We start from the raw sequence: 15,865 nt of genomic DNA, 5'->3' as shown, positions 1-15,865 counted from the left end.
ATTTCATTTTATTTTAGTGTTTTTTTTCTTTATTAAAAAAATATATATATATTAAAAAAAAAAAATTAATTTGGCATTGTTCTAACATGATATGCTTGAAACCTTCTTTAAACTTGCCATTTGTTTCATAATTTTCCAATTAAAGGATTTGCATGATCTAAAGAATTGTATGAAGCATAAATTAGACTTATATAACCAACCATATAAAGTGAGCTTTTGAGCCTTGTACTTCAATTCATGAGTGTTATATACATACTCTTATTTTCTTGTCATCAAAGTTGTTGTTTGATCTCATTATTCATTGATTTGGTTGAACACTTAAAAGTCATTCATTCTTATGCAATTTGATTTCATGACATTTAAGAAGTGATATTAAGGCCCTCTTTGGATCGTTTGTGCCTTTCAAGCTAACCTTATGCATGCTTAAGCATGATTTTCCATTGTTAACCATTTTGAGCCTACATGTAAACCTTTTCTTTCATTTACCAATTTTATTTCCTCGCCTTAGCCCGAAAAACAAATATTTACCTTTCTAAGGAACTCATGAGCTTTAATTGGGATGTGTTTTTCATACTAAGTTTGTAAGGAACTCATGAGCTTTAATTGGGATGTGTTTTTCATACTAAGTTTGGGAATGGGTGTTACATTTCGAAGAAAAAAAAAATCACACAATTGGTGAAAGAAAAGAGAAAATTTAAGTGGTGGTTGATTGAAATTTCAATTTTGGGCCTTCAAAATAAATTGGTGTTTGTTCAATTAAAGGAAAGGAGTATCAATCAATGTAAATGAAGGTATAAGGAGTTTTGATCATGTAAAAGAAAAAATCTAATCGCGATGATTCGAAGTCTTGTAAACAATTATTTTATGCTTTTACATTGCGAGTTCCTTGGACTTTGTATTATCCATACCTTTCATTTTTTACTCACCTTACTCCCTTGGCCCAGTTACAACCTTTACTAAAGACCTAAATTGATCTTAAATGTCATGTGGTTGAATTGCATTCATTTTCTGCTTTTAAGTGTTTGGCATCCTTCTTGAGATCATATTAATGCAAGTTCTTCATCTTTCTATTTTGAGTTAAGTCTTTATGGTTTAACTCTAATCTCATGTTTATAACTGAGTGTTGCATTATAGCCCTCTTCTGAGTGATTCATTTGTGAGAGGACAACTTTGGTGAGATTTGAAGTTGAACTTGTGCTTTGTATGATTTTTGAAATTGTGTGAAAACTAAGATTGGGGAATTTGTTGCATTTGGCTATCACACTACTACACTTTGAGCATATTATGTTTTGAACTTTGCCGCTTTGTGAATAATGTCTAAAATTGAGTTTTTATTGTTAAAAACTTTTGAGTCATGTGCATGAGTCATTTCTCTTCAGAAAATGTTCGGGAAGATTGTTTTGAGTCTTACTTTTGTTTTGCTTTTATTTATTTATTTTATTTATTTATTTTTTGGTTTTTGGTTTTATTTTTGTTTGTATAATTATTTTTATTTTTATTTTGCTTAAGGACTAACAAATCTAATAAGTTTTCTAACCATTTTGTTTTGTAGAGTTAGAAAAACGTTTGTGGGTATCGTATCTGTTAAACCCTCAGGAGACACAACTCCTCCTACTAGGGATGCCTAGAGGTTTAAAGGCTTGTTGCATACGCTCAATGCAATCGAGTTACCTACGAAAGTGGTCTAGTTAACTTCTTGTTTTGTTTTTAACTTTGTTTTGTGTTGTTTTGCTCGAGGACTAGCAAAATCTAGGTTTGGGGGTATTTGATCGGTTCATAATTGTATATCATTTTGTACCCTTCTAGCTTATGATTTGGTTATGTTTTTGAGTTAAACTTGTGCTTTTAATCCTTTTTGTGTTTATCTTTCAGTTCATTGAGCTTTAGGTAATAATGATGGCTTTAGAGAGCATAATTCATGCAATTCAAGCATGTTAAGGCCTAATTTGGATGAAGGGAAGAAGAGCTTAAAGACAAACTCATTTTGGCTACAGCCCCCTGCCAGTCCAGTTTCGTAGGTCATATGTCAAGCCTTGTTTCAGCAACCTACATAGCTCGGATGAGCCAACATTCTTCATGAAAGTTGTTCCAATGGGTGTGTACTATAACATATCCAAAATTCAGCCCCATTGGATAAATCTGGAGTCCGTTACCTAGCAAACACAGAACCATGCTCAGGATGGATCTTATCAGCGCGCAAAATGAGTTAGCAATTTGTTTTGGCCTTAACTTCCTCCTCCGACCTTGGATTGGCCCAAATGATATATGGCTGGAAAGAAGACATTCTGAACTTCAATTTCGAGTGCTTAAAGTCCTAATTTGATTCAGAGAAGCCCAAGTTGTAAGCCCTTGAAGTTGCTGGTCATGCTGACCTCAGCATGTGCTGGTTGGATGCTTGGTCATGGTGAGCTAGGTATGAGCTATCATTTCTGGTTGGAAGCTTGGTCATGGTGACATGAAGATGAGCTAGGGTTGCTGGTGGGATCTATTGGTGAAGTGCATCAACCAATTCAAGATTTTCTAATACAAGTGCATCACCCAATTTAGATTTTCTAATACAAGTGCATCAACCATTTCAGATTTTATAAAACAAGTGTTGTATGCATTAGCCATATTGAATTCAGATTTTTCACTTCCTTAGGCCTATAAATAGGGAGGTTCTCTAAGCTTGTAAACACACCCCAATGGGGGGAGCTCTCAAACACTTCTCTAGAGCTCCCTTCCCTTCTCTCCCTCAAATTCTCTTAGTTTTGCTTTCTAGTTCTCAATTCTAGCTTTCTTTAAATTTAATGTTTTCTTAGTTGTAATTTATTTTTCTTGTAATGTACATTCTTTCTTAAGTATTCAAGTTTAATTAGTTTCCAAGTTTCAATTATGGTTTTTGTTCTTATTCATTATGCTTATAAGTTAATATGCTAGTTTGAATGATTGATCACCATTTAGGCTTGCATGTTAGCTATCTTGGTTTGAATTAAGAGTATACACCATGCTTTAATTCGAATTGAACTATGAATAGGAAGAGTATGTATGGACATTCGACAACAGGGATTAGATACATGCTTGGTTGTTTAAAATGTTCTTCTATGCTTAATGGGTTCCTAATGCTTAATTTTAGGTTAGACAACAAATGATCAAATTAGGGAATTAGGAACACAAGGTTATGACCACACACCATGGCTTAATCATACTTTAGCTAGAACCAATCCATTAATCTAAATTGAACTTAGGAACTTATTTGCTTGAGTTACTTTCTTATTTTCTTCCTTCTTTCATGTTCTTTGTTTTTGTTTCTGTTTTGTGTAGGAAAACTGAATTGGATCATTCAATCACCAATCCTCGTGGGATCGACCTCGCACTTACATACGCTATACTACCGAACGGCTCGTGCACTTGCGAGTATCACAAGTTGAGGATGCAGCTTAATCCATTTTGGTGCAGCTGAAATCCACACAACAGTCTGCTCGCACTATATCAGAACCTCTCTCAATTATTTATTTATTATTTTTTCAATAACCCTCTCGACTCTCATTCCGTATCTCTCTCTCACCTACTCACGAAACCCTACACTATTTCTCTCCCGATATGAGACTAACCCTCACCTCATCGGTCGCCGTCTCTATCGCGCGCGCTCTCTGTCGCGAGACTCATTCTCTCTCTCCAAACCTAACCTCGCAATCCTTAATCTCTACTATAATCGATTGACAGCTTCCTCTCGTTCTCACTCGCTTCCATCCTTACCAAATCAAAGACGACGACGGCTACAGTTCTCGATTTACACCCGTTTCTTGTCTCACTCACCCCCTATATCTCTCTGTCTGTTTCTCTCTCGATCTCACCTTCTCTGTCGACTCGACCTCAGCTGCTCACCAAATCGACGACAACGGCTACGGCGTCGTCTTCGTCGTCTCTAGCCTCTAATTCAATTGATTTTAAAAGGTGAACATACTAATTTTTAAGGTTTTATGAAATTCTGGTATTTTGTTGGTTTAGTGGATTATTAGGGTTTCTTAATTCTGTTGAAATTAATGCACTTTTTTCTTAATTTTGCAGGTTATTCTCAGCGGGTTTCGATTAATAAGCAAAAATACAGGTTATTCTCAAACTCTATGTGTTGGTTGCTTCAAGCTTTGGTTTTAAAGTTTAAACTTCCAAGGCTAGGATCTGATAATATGATATGAATGATAACTTTTAATTGAATTACAACAAATGTGATGATGTTAATTCCCAAAATGGAGTTTGGCAAATATTTGTCTTTTCGGGAAACTGCAATGTGATTTGGGTTTTGGTTATATTTGTTTTGTTTTAGTTAACTGGTATTATTTTTGTTTTGGTTAAATGCTATTTGTTTTGTTTTGGTTAAATGTTATTTGTTTTGTTTTGGTTAAGTGTGTATGTGAAGATTAGAATATGTTTTAAGTGTCTTGAATCTATTTTTTTTTGCAACTCCCTTAACCGATACAAGTGAATCTGTTTTGATCAAGGTCTAAAATATCGGTGATATCGGAAATATCGGTCAGCCAAAAACACGGAAATTTCGATAGAAATATCGGAATATTATCGATATCGATAAAAATTGAATAAAAACCACAAAAATTGTAAGAAAAACTTAGAAATTTTTATTGAAACTTTGCAGGTTGTTTATTTAGTCAATTATCTATTAGTTTATCATAAAAAAAAATTGGAAGGAAATGCATTGCATGATGGATTTAACTGATTTAAGTTGATTATATAGCGAGCTGGCAAACACAACGAGTGTAGAAAATATGTAGTAATTAATGAAAAAAGATTAAACACACCATAATCATTTATATATAATGAATTACTACAATATTTTACACTTTATACATTGCGTGGTCAAAAGGAATGGTCAAAAGAATTCAAAACAATTTGTTTCTTGCAAAAAAAATTCAAAACAAAACCATGTATATATATATATATAAATAATTTAGCACATTTTCACAAAAACATAAGTGATATGGTGGTTAAGGTGTTGAAGGGGTAAAATGGGAGGGGTTTGAATCCCCTTGTTGTCTTTTTTAATATAGAAATTTATCCTATATAATAAATATTAGTTTACAGATATTTTAAAGACGTTATAAATATTACACGCCGAAAATATAATCACAAACACGTACGCAGCTGAGTTGGATAAGGCGCTGGGTTGTTTCTCATAGAGGCAAGGGTTTGAATCCCTCCATGCGCAACAAGGAGAATTTTCAGCATTTTTCATGTATTTTTGGGTCAAAATATCGCGAGATTATTGATATTATCGATATTCTTTCATCTATTTTTGATTCCCTCTATGTGTATTTTTTATATTTATTAATCAAACTAGCCTCTCTGCACGCGCTTCCGCGCTTGCGATAGGCTTTTTTTTAAAAAAATTAAATTTATTTTAGAATTAAAAAAATAATGGGTAGTTGTGTTCCTTAAAAATAGGATCCATTATCTAATTTTTCTTTTTTTTTTAATTTTTTTAAATATGAAAATGTATGAATTTACCATATTATCCTCATTTAATTAATAATTTCAATTCTTAATATTTGCATTAACCAAGGACATTTTCTGGTATTTTGAATGTTTCACCATTCTCTGCCTTTTGCTTTATATATATATAGATTAGTTTGTACTGTGGAATTTAGTAGGTAAGTTCTGCCCATTCGGCTTTCAAATCTTGAATGCGCCATTCATGGACTACTTCTCATAACTTGTAAGTCAACAAATAGTTTCGAACTTGGCTCCTTTGTATAAAAGAAAAAGAACATATCGTAATAAGCAGTAGTGCTTCGTATATACCTCCCCCTTCCTTTTGACGTCTACTAAACCAAAAAAGTTTATTATTCAACGCCTGAAGAGAACCTATGAAGACGAGGTTTTAGTAATTTACTAAGCTCATAAATCAATATTTACAAACAAAAAAATCAAGAGAGAAGGCTGATTTGGACCATTTGCTGCAAATGTAACAATAATAATAGTATAATACAGTAAAGGCCAAAAAAGAAATATAAGACTTAGATGACAAGGACGAGAATACCCCTAAATGAGGTGAAAGGCTGAGATCTAAACTTCTGAATCCAACGGCCAGCATCTTTGAGCCATTCGTTTATATTCACCCTTAATTATAAACCCTAGATACCCTCTCACCTTCCATATTCGCGCACACTCTCTCTCTCTCTAGGGTCTCTTCCGCGGTCGCCGTTTGCATTTTACGATCTTCTTTATCAATCAAGATGGTAAGCCCCACAGACCTTCCTTTCTTCTTATCTGTAATTCTTGCGTTTTACGATCTTCTTTATCAATCAAGATGGTAAGCCCAACTGACCTTCCCTTCTTCTGATAGGAACCTGCTTCTGATGAGAGTACGGATGAAGACGATCATGATGAGAATGTGGCTGAAGATGATCATGATGGGGATGTGAGCGGAGGTGACAACAACGACGAGGACGATGACGATGACGAGGACGATGATGACGATGACGATGACGAGGATGAGGACGATGATGATGATGAGGAGGATGAGGTAGTATGATTTTCTAATTATTGAGTAAATGTTGTAGTTTACTGTTGTCAAATTTCATTAGATAATTAGATCGGGAAGATATGGGATGGGACCTAACAATGTATACTTGAGATTGCTTTAGAAACAGAGGGAAAAAAAAAGTATGGGTGTTTGATCGGATTGGTATGAATCAGTTGATGATACATGTCATGGAACTTATAGAAGCTTCAGCAGCTGGTTTTGATTGAATTTCTTGGTTGAAAAGGTGATAGCTTGTGCTTATACTTCACATTGGTGTCTTTATAATATAGGTGATAGTTCGTGAGGTTGTAAAGATAGTTCCTATATCTAATATACCTCTTAGGTTATGGTTGTAAAGATAGTTTATGTAAATCATGTGTCATAATTTTCTAATTATTGAGTAAATGTTGTAGTTTATTATAGGCCTAGCCCTAATTTGTTATTATAGATTTACAATTTCTTAATTACAATTGATAATAAAAATCCTTTCACAGGATGAGAAAGGTCGCAAGATGGTTAGTGTGTTTAGAGTGACAATTGACAAGATTGAACACTATAGAACTGAAGTGAACATGTTGGACGTGCTTTCTTTTGAGCAATTGGCGAAAGTTGTCTGCCCCTTGCTCGGCAACCTTGCTGACTATGCCCTGCCGGATGCCCACGATTTTATATTCACCGATGGGTCGCGTAATGTCCTATCTGCTGATGAGGCAACTAAGATGCCGTGGGAGGAGTTGGTTGAGTATACATCAAGGATCTACGTTTTTGATGAGTTTGACGTAAGTATTTTCTTTTATTTGTAAATTATGTGTAGTTTAGTAGTAAATAGTTTTAATTTCGAATCATGATAACCTGTGATTTTCTTATAAAAATTGTTTGAAAATTGTTCCCTAGGATGAACTTCAAGTGGCTAGACTGACACCCGACAACAACGAACACCCGATGAAAACTATAAATATGGTGAAATTTACGCATATTGCTGAGATGGAGCATGATATTCTGAAGATGGTGAGAGAGCACCCATTGACTTCCTATAAACAACCAGATGGTTACTTGTGCCTGTACAGCAAGACGGGCATGACTGCTGGCTCCTTGACAAGGGGGATGTTGATTGAGAGGCCCTGGCAATGGGTTGTTCAGAATATAAAGAAGGTGTTCGCAGTTGATCAATTAACCTCTTCTGGTTCTTGCTGAGGATGATTCATGCAGCCTAGGATGATTAATAGGTAGGATTCATTTGTCAATATCCTTACCCTTTTGGAGCAACTTCTCAGTCAGAAAGATAGTCGTGCCCACACAAACAAACAAAAAATGTCCATTAGGGGTTGTCGGTGATTCCAATGAAAGGAATGCCTGCCCAGTGAGTGGTATACGTACTCTTTTGAATTTGATTACATGTAAATCTTTGGGCCTAGTTTTGGAAAGGCCATTAGTGTGAAAAAGGAACTTTTTGAGCTCAAAGTAATGAAAAAGAGGATCTTGTGGTGGCTTGAAAATTAAGTTGAATTAATTGGAAGTTATTATCAACTAACATATTTGAAATTTCTCTGGGGCCTTTTGGGGAAATGGAGGTGATAGAAAAACAGTACAGGTTCGGAGAAACACTCGGCAAATACTAATGTGGTACAGTTTTTGGTAGAAATTGTGGCTGATAACCAATAACAACATTATACTTCAAGAAATGAGACAGGAAATATCAAACACACCCTAAAGTTCGGACAAAAGAAAACACACACCTAGAGCTAGCTTGCATCAAAAAAAGAAAAAAGAAAAAAAAAGAGAGATAAATTAGATTCTATGGTTTTAATGTATTTCAATAGTCTCTAGTTTTATTTTAGTTTGCAATAAAAGCTAAAAAACCGAAGTTGAGAGACTATAAGAGCCATTTTTCAAGTTTTAGAACAAAATGCAAATTGGGAGTAGAGGAGTTATAGAGTAGGTTGGTATCACAACTGATATGGTAGTACAGACCAATAGTATATTTACACATTGACAAAAAATGAAGACATTAAACTTAAAGGCATTATTAGCGTAACGTGGTCGGTAACAACGGTTGTGGTTAGAAGTCGTCTTCTTCAACATTCTGCTAGAAATCAAGCCTCATTCAAACATTTCAATGTTGATGAAATTGGTGAACTCGAATATCTTTTTTGTATGGTGATTGTTCTTTGATTTCTCAATTGAGTTTTTTGTCACAGAACTTGAATTTATCTATTATAAATGTGATTGTGTTGAGGCCCCAAATGTCAAGAGAAACTCAAAGGCATTTAAATCCCAATATAACGTGCAATATGTGCCACGTGCTAATCCCCGTTATATTTTGGGAATTAATTCAATAAATAAATATACATGTACTTTCATACGAGTTCAAATAGTGTACATGCTATGCCAAACATCAAATAAAACCATGCAAGCTAATCCATTTCCTTATGCGAAACCACCGGACACGCTTAAATGGGCCCAAGCTATATATATACCTCAAAGTTTGGCTTCAGCTGCCTCCACTATCTCCGCTAAATTCAATGCAAGACACAAATTTGCAGTTTTCCATAATCTTGAAAAATTACATCAACTACTATAGTAGTTAAGAGCATCCACAATGAGCTCCTTAAACCACCTAACCCACCTAACCAACCTCCAACCATGATCCCTATCTAGCTCTTAAAATAGGAAAACCTTTAGGAGCTCCTAAATCTGAGGAGAAAGAAAGTATACATAGTGACTCCCTATAATTAAATACTTCTATTTTTAATATTATTTTAAAATTTTATTTAATGCCAACTATTTTTTATTATTGCTTTTGTGTCTGCACTTTATTCAAAAATTGAATTAAAATTTATTAAAAACATTTATGACTCTTTAAATTAGATAGTATGGTTGGAGTTGAAATTTTATAAAGAGCTCCTAAAATAGCTTTCTAATGTTTTTAACTAAATTTTAACTAATGGAAGAAGTTATAAGTTACTTGCCATTCGGTACTCGTGTATAGAAGAACCGTCAATTGGTTAGATTCACAAAGAGAGAAGTGCGCTTCGAAAACTGCTGATTGCCAGCAAGTAAAAAGAGGCATCAGAAATGTCTTGTTTTTCCACTGGGAAAAGGAGGGCCCGCTTCAAGCTGTTAAAAGAGAGCGTCCAAGGAAAAATATCTAATTTGCACCCACATGGGCGAAGTCTTAGCCAGGAGTTTCCATCACAAACCTCTTTTGACATTTTCGTATTTTACATTCAGTTCGGATAATCAAAAACTAAACTCAAGTAAAGTCCCTTGCGATCAGATCATTAACTCAGAGCTCCAAGAGAGCATTCTTGCTCTTCATTGCAATTTGCATTCATAGACACTCCCTTCTTCACTGTAGGTAATGTGAAGATATCCATCTTCATCCTTGTTTTCCTTGTCGATTTCGACCATCAAGGCACCTGCAACATTGGATCAAGGAATTATCACGAACCACAACAAGAATGAGTAAAACTAAAATGATCGAGTAGCAACTCACCAGCGGGAGGTTCAGTGTTCTTGAAAAGACATATATAGGCTTTTCTCTGCTGACCCCGATAGTAAATCGAATATAATCAACAAATTCTCCAAGAGGCATATCACCGTACACAATGAATCTGTAATAAAAAAAACATGCAGTGTATTTAAGACAGCCTATGAATACAAATGAACTTGGCGTTTGCCTTTCTTTACAGAAGTAGGTAGGTTTTCCTTTGTATAGTAAAAATACAAATCAAGACAATTAAAGCACAAGAGAATTCGAAACTAACTTCTTTGAGCCAATTTCAGGAAGGTCACTCCTGGCATCTTTCTCCACAGCCAACTGCAGGAAAAGCTCAAATTAGAACAGAGTATACCCCAATGAATGCATAGAATGTAAACATATTTGCCCGCAGAGAAATTCTTACTGGTATACAACTTGGACGCCTCTCCCTCCAATACCAAGCATCTAAATTAGGAGGGCAGCCATTGTAGCTATTCCTCTTCCGAGCTTCTAAATCAGTAACGGGCCTGTAACAGTATACCCTACTCCTTTTAGTACAAAAACATCAGTAGAAAAGAGATGAGAAGAAAACTTAGGCAAAACCTAATCACCAATTCCCGAAATAAATCACTACCCTGGAAAAACTCCAACAAGAAAAGAAAAAAAAAAGGGAAAATAAATACCTGGAGGACCTTTTTTCTTGTAACGGCTTTCGGCAATGGTGAAACGCATGCCACAACTGTTCTCTGCCAATTTTCCAACAAGGAAACATCATCATACGAAATTTGTTACCCAGAAATTAATCACCACATCAAACAGAAGGCTGGTGAGAAAAAGGTTGTGGGTTGAAGTATTTGACGAAAACATAACACACCAAACCAGAAAAGGGATCTATTCGATTAGGTTTTTGGTAATAGAAGAATTGATTGGTTGAGAACTGACAGAAGGTCAAAATCAATGAAAGGGGGAGAGAATTACAGAAAGCAGAGAATCACAAGTACAAATTCAGGAACAGACCTGCTGGCGTTGTATCCGATTCTACGTTTCCAACACGAATCAGTCTACATTACATACATTTCAACCTTGTCCATTTATATATCTGTTTCAGTTGGCGAGCTGCAAACTATTTGTGTGTCCACTTCACACAAGTAATTTTTTTTCCTTTTTTACAAGCAGCAATATTGATGGAAAATGAAATAAAAAAGCATGACCTCGGCAAAGATACCCATTTAGCACCCAAAAAAAAAATCGAATCTTTGGTTATACTGTATAAGTTTTACAAGACTTTGGTGGAATTAAAAAGTTCAGGTGTATTAAATGTTCACAAATATAAAATTCTTAAACACAATGTGGTCTCCAATTATGACTCTTATAGAAACTTGATGGACTTTTTTGAGAATTTTATAGTTATCTGGAAGCCAATTATAATTGTTTTTGTTTACAAACAAAATCTTAAAAGTTCCTAGCACCAAACTCTAACACACTTTTTTTGTTTGAAAAGGATAAATTTTGTGTCATTAAAAACCATACAAAATAGTGGACAAGTAATCCACCAATAACAGGAAGAAACAGGAAAACGAGCACAGAGATCTACAATTATGAGAAGAAACCAATCCTAAGCAAGACACTGCAGCCTTCAACAGCAAACTGTTTGAAAGAGACATGTTCCTAAAAATATAGACTTTTTTCTGCTGAGCCCGACCGTGATCCGAATAAAATCAACAAAATTCTCGAATAGGCATATCACCATAGACCAGAAATCTGCAGTCAGAAAAACAGGATTGACAATAAAACTATCTGAGAACCCCTTCATTTAAGATAAGCTACGAACAGCAATGAACTTCGAGTTTTCCTATGTAGTATTAAGTATGTTTTCCTCTTCCATATACTAACATGGAATATAAGATTACTGGATTGGCAGACTTCGCCACTTGGGTAACCAATTCATGCAAACCATTATAATAAAGACCATTCGTAACCAACCCTAGAACTTCACCTAATGTACTGAAATGTTTTCTCCCACAACTTTTTTTTCTTTTGTTAAAATGAAACTGTGTAGGAACGATACACATGACTAGATCCTATTTGTGTGCATATATATTGCACGTGCACATTAAAATGCACAACTGATGCAACGAAAACATAACAAGCTATGAACACAAATGAACTTAGAGTTTGCCTTTCTTTGTAGTAATAAGTAGGTTGTCCTCTTTGTATAAATCTTATATCCAGTTATGGAATATGAAAATTACTTGGCAGGAAGCCTTTGCCACGTAGTTAATCAATTCATTCAAACCTTCACCATCAGGACCATTCCCTTACCACTCCTACAACTTCACCTAATGCAGTGAAAAGTTTTCCCCACACAATATATATAAATATATATTGGAAAAGTGCAACTCTAAATGAACACATCATGAGTCATGACTAGATCCTATCGATGCGCTATAGATTGCATGTACGCATTAAAATTAAAATTCACAACTCACAATATAAACCTAACAATTATTGGGTCATGCTTTCAAATTTTTTTTTTCTTTTCTCCTTTCCCTTTATTTTTTCCTGACCAATTTCAAAACATATATCAAAAGCATAAATGAAATGAGAACAATTCTATTTGAATGTACAAACACAAATCAACATAATTAAAGCACAAGGGAATTCGAAACTAACTTCTCCCCGTCCATGTCAGGAATGTCACTACTTGCATCCTTCTTCAAAATCACCTGAATGAAAGCTCAAATTAGAATAGAGGATATCTACTGAATGCATAGGAAGTAAACATATTTGATGCAGTGAAATTCTTACTGGTATGCTATTTGGGTGTGTCTCCCTCAAATAACGAGCATCTAAACAAGGACTATGGTCTTTGTGGCCATTCATTTGATTCCTTATTATCCTGTATCAAAAGCGTAAATGAAAAAAAGAAAAGAAAAGAAAAGAAAAAAAGGAATCCCATTCCAGTAAAATCAAGATAAGCAAAGCACAAGTGAATCAAAAACTAACCTCCTCCTGGGGATACCACGAATTTCGGTCTTCAAAGCCTTGTACACAATCACTCAAATTAGAATAGCACATCCACCAAATGCAAAGGACGTAAACATATTTGATTCAGTGAATTTCTTACCAAAAGAAGGGCATCGAAATCAAAAGGGTCTAGATAAGTAATGGGCCATGGGCAAACATACGCCAATATTTTCCTTCCTTTTTTTGGTGATTTTCTGAACACATATCAAAAGCATAAATGAAAAGGAAACAATCTTTTCCCATTGGAGCGATACAAACGAAGATTTTAAAGCATAAATGAAAAGGGAACAATCTTTTCACATTGGAGCGATACAAACGAAGATTTTAAAGCACAAGGAAATAGGAAACTAACTTCTTTTTCCCAATGTCAGGAATGTCAATGCTTGCACCATTCTCAACAATCATCTGCATAGAGGCTCAAATCAGAACAGAGTATGCCCCCAGTGAATGTTTAGGAACTAAACAAATCTTATTCAGTGAAAGTCTTACCGGGGTCCGATGTGGATTATTCTCTTCTGTTTGGGTCATTCCTAAAACATTTTAGCCCAAAAAATCAGTAGAAAATAGATGAGAATCGGCAATTTCCGAAATAAATTCTGCATCTACGAAATTTTGAACAAATATTTAAAGAACTATACTGACCATGTAATTAACCCAAAAAAAGAAGCAAAAAACACATACCCTGAGGATATTCGTTCTTGAAAGAGCTTTCGGCCATGGTGAAACGCACGCTACAGTTCTCTGCCAATTTTCAAACAAGGATACATCAAAACCACATACGAAATTGTTTCCTAGAAATTAACTCACAACATCAAAGGCGAGGAAAAAGCTGTTGGTGGAAGTATTTCGCGAAAACATAACACACCAAAGATCGATTCGATTAGGGTTTCGGTAGTTGTGAACTGGGAAAACAACAAAGGATCAAAATCAATGAAAGGGAGAGAGAATTATATATATCACCTTCTTAGTCGGCGTCTCTCTCTCTCTCTCTCTCTCTCTCTCTCTCTCTCTCTCTCTCTCTCTCTCTCTTATTATTATTATTACTATTCTGTCTGGCCACAATAGGAAACGATTCGATTAGGGTTTGGCAATTGGTATTTCACGAAAAAATCCAGACATCTGAATCTCTCCCTATTTATATAACGTTTTAGGCGGCCAGTTTCATGTCCGCTTCACAACCTTTTGTTTTTTTTGTTTTTTTGTTTTGACAAATTTTTTAAAAATAAGTGGTTGTATTGTATTGGTATTGATTATTGAATATGAATTTTGAAAAAAAAAAAAAATTGGTGGAATTTAAAGGGTTTATTTTTTTATTTTTTCAAGAAACTAAAATGAACTGAACTGAATTTACCTTATTAACGAAATGAACTAAAACAGCACGAGTGAACTTTCACGAGCCCAATCCCTTTCTGTATATATTTTTTGTCCATTTTACCATGCACAGTAATTCAAGTACCATACTGGTAAATCACATATATGTTATTTGAAAAAACTACATCTAAAATACAAAACAGTTTTGAGGTGTCTGCAACTGCAAAACATATTGTTTAATAGAATATTTTCTCTTTTAATATCTTTTAGGGCTAACATCAAAAGACACCCTCTAGGTTTGGGGTCATTCTTAATATGAGCCCCCGGGTATCAATTTCATCAATTTACACCCCAATGTTTTTAAACTTGTCCAATTTTATCCTTCCGTTAAGTTGACCGTGTGGTCAACCATTAAATGCTGACGTGGTGCCTGTGGGGGCCACTTTTTTGTTTAATTGAAATAGAATATTATTTAAAAACTAAATTAAATTTAATAAATAATTTTTTAATTTTTAAAAAAACTGAAAAAATCCATCGCTCTCTCACTTTCTCCATCGCTCCCCCCACCCCAACCCCGCGACGCTGCCCAGCTGACATTCCCCAACTGAAAAAATCCATCGCTCTCTCTTCAATCTCTGTATGTAGCACCCTGCATTTCTCACTATTGCGCCCATTTGCTTTAGCCTATTCTCTTGCTGTAAAGCTCAATGCTGTGTTTAATTGCAGAAAATAGCAAACTTTGGAACAAAATATCAAATAGTTGGTAATCTATCAGAAACCTCAAGGAATTCTGCTCTAGCTTCAAGTTCAGATTCCTTGATTGGTTACAAACCACTTCCTAGGCCTCCAGAGTTTGTATAGAAAAATACACTTGCATCTAGTCCCACATTGGAAGGGAGTAGTTTCCATCCATGGTTTATAAGTACCAACACTTTAGAAATACTAAATAGAGTATAGGCCTAATTGAGGCAACTTTGGGTATATATATATATATTTAATGGTCAAAAGATGGGCCTTGCGCCTTGGGGCTGTTGGGCTCTGTTGATTAAATTAATAATTTATTTTTATTAATTGAAAATTCGGTTATTTCAGATAAGACCGAAATTTGAAATTCAAATATGTTAAACAGTTAACATAACTGTTGGATGAAGAGGTATCAGACCTCTATATAATGACCATTCGTCCAAACCAGAAAGACACCTTTGAAATCGCATTATCATTCTCACATTTTAGCACTCCTGAGAGAAATCATATCGCTGTTTGCCAGAAATCAAAGCCACAGTGCTTAGGCTTTGATTTGTGATAGTTTAATCCTGGTGGACAGACTCCTATCGAACTACAAGCACAAGGGTAGAGGAGAAATACTGTCCAAAGGACACTGCAAATCTGCATGACTCTATCTACAATTCAAGTCAGTACTCTGTATTTATTTTACTGTAGTGTTAATTTGATTATTTCTATATCAAAGCATATTTCGTTGTATTATTTATTCTGTTATTTGGTTTATACTGACTGTTCTCCAACAT

At 34.9% G+C, this 15,865-nt stretch overlaps 2 protein-coding genes across 4 annotated transcripts; one reads left to right on the top strand and one right to left on the bottom strand.

Moving 5' to 3' along the window:
• The first annotated feature begins 6,278 nt into the window (after positions 1-6,278).
• Positions 6,279-8,016, top strand: LOC110760326 (uncharacterized). Its single transcript, XM_088255929.1, has 4 exons — positions 6,279-6,307; positions 6,341-6,520; positions 7,015-7,299; positions 7,415-8,016. The coding sequence occupies exons 1-4, from the start codon at positions 6,305-6,307 to the stop codon at positions 7,712-7,714; spliced, it is 768 nt and encodes a 255-aa protein (XP_088112055.1). The 5' UTR covers positions 6,279-6,304; the 3' UTR covers positions 7,715-8,016.
• A 1,569-nt stretch (positions 8,017-9,585) lies between these two features.
• LOC148293267 (uncharacterized) lies at positions 9,586-14,147 on the bottom strand. Of its 3 annotated transcripts, none has more exons than XM_088244799.1 (13): positions 13,989-14,147; positions 13,710-13,769; positions 13,518-13,558; positions 13,381-13,433; positions 13,129-13,222; positions 13,008-13,045; positions 12,810-12,900; positions 12,675-12,727; positions 10,685-10,747; positions 10,426-10,543; positions 10,288-10,340; positions 10,017-10,134; positions 9,586-9,939 (listed from the first exon to the last, which is right to left on the bottom strand). In XM_088244799.1, the coding sequence occupies exons 2-13, from the start codon at positions 13,744-13,746 to the stop codon at positions 9,931-9,933; spliced, it is 768 nt and encodes a 255-aa protein (XP_088100925.1). In that variant the 5' UTR covers positions 13,747-13,769; positions 13,989-14,147; the 3' UTR covers positions 9,586-9,930. The 3 variants fall into 3 exon arrangements, with proteins under 3 accessions (XP_088100925.1, XP_088100924.1, XP_088100926.1); XM_088244798.1 differs by having other exon boundaries at positions 13,894-14,146; XM_088244800.1 differs by having other exon boundaries at positions 10,426-10,528; positions 13,894-14,145.
• Between the last annotated feature and the right edge of the window lie 1,718 nt (positions 14,148-15,865).

The sequence above is a fragment of the Prunus avium genome, chromosome 7 (assembly GCF_965620075.1).
Source record: "Prunus avium chromosome 7, drPruAviu1.hap1.1, whole genome shotgun sequence".
Taxonomy (NCBI): Eukaryota; Viridiplantae; Streptophyta; class Magnoliopsida; order Rosales; family Rosaceae; genus Prunus; species Prunus avium.
This window is presented reverse-complemented; position numbering and strand designations above follow the sequence as displayed.

What these genes read in the sequence shown, in the direction of transcription:
- LOC148293267 (XM_088244799.1), bottom strand. Translation starts at nt 13,746, where the DNA reads ATGGCCGAAAGCTCTTTCAAGAACGAATATCCTCAGG. An exon ending in CAAGAACGAATATCCTCAGG is followed by an intron (nt 13,559 to 13,709) that starts GTATGTGTTTTT and finishes AAAATGTTTTAG; the next exon opens with GAATGACCCAAACAGAAGAG. An exon ending in CCTGAAATTGGCTCAAAGAA is followed by an intron (nt 10,135 to 10,287) that starts GTTAGTTTCGAA and finishes TTTTTATTACAG; the next exon opens with ATTCATTGTGTACGGTGATA.
- LOC110760326 (XM_088255929.1), top strand. An exon ending in ATGATGATGAGGAGGATGAG is followed by an intron (nt 6,521 to 7,014) that starts GTAGTATGATTT and finishes ATCCTTTCACAG; the next exon opens with GATGAGAAAGGTCGCAAGAT. An exon ending in ACGTTTTTGATGAGTTTGAC is followed by an intron (nt 7,300 to 7,414) that starts GTAAGTATTTTC and finishes ATTGTTCCCTAG; the next exon opens with GATGAACTTCAAGTGGCTAG.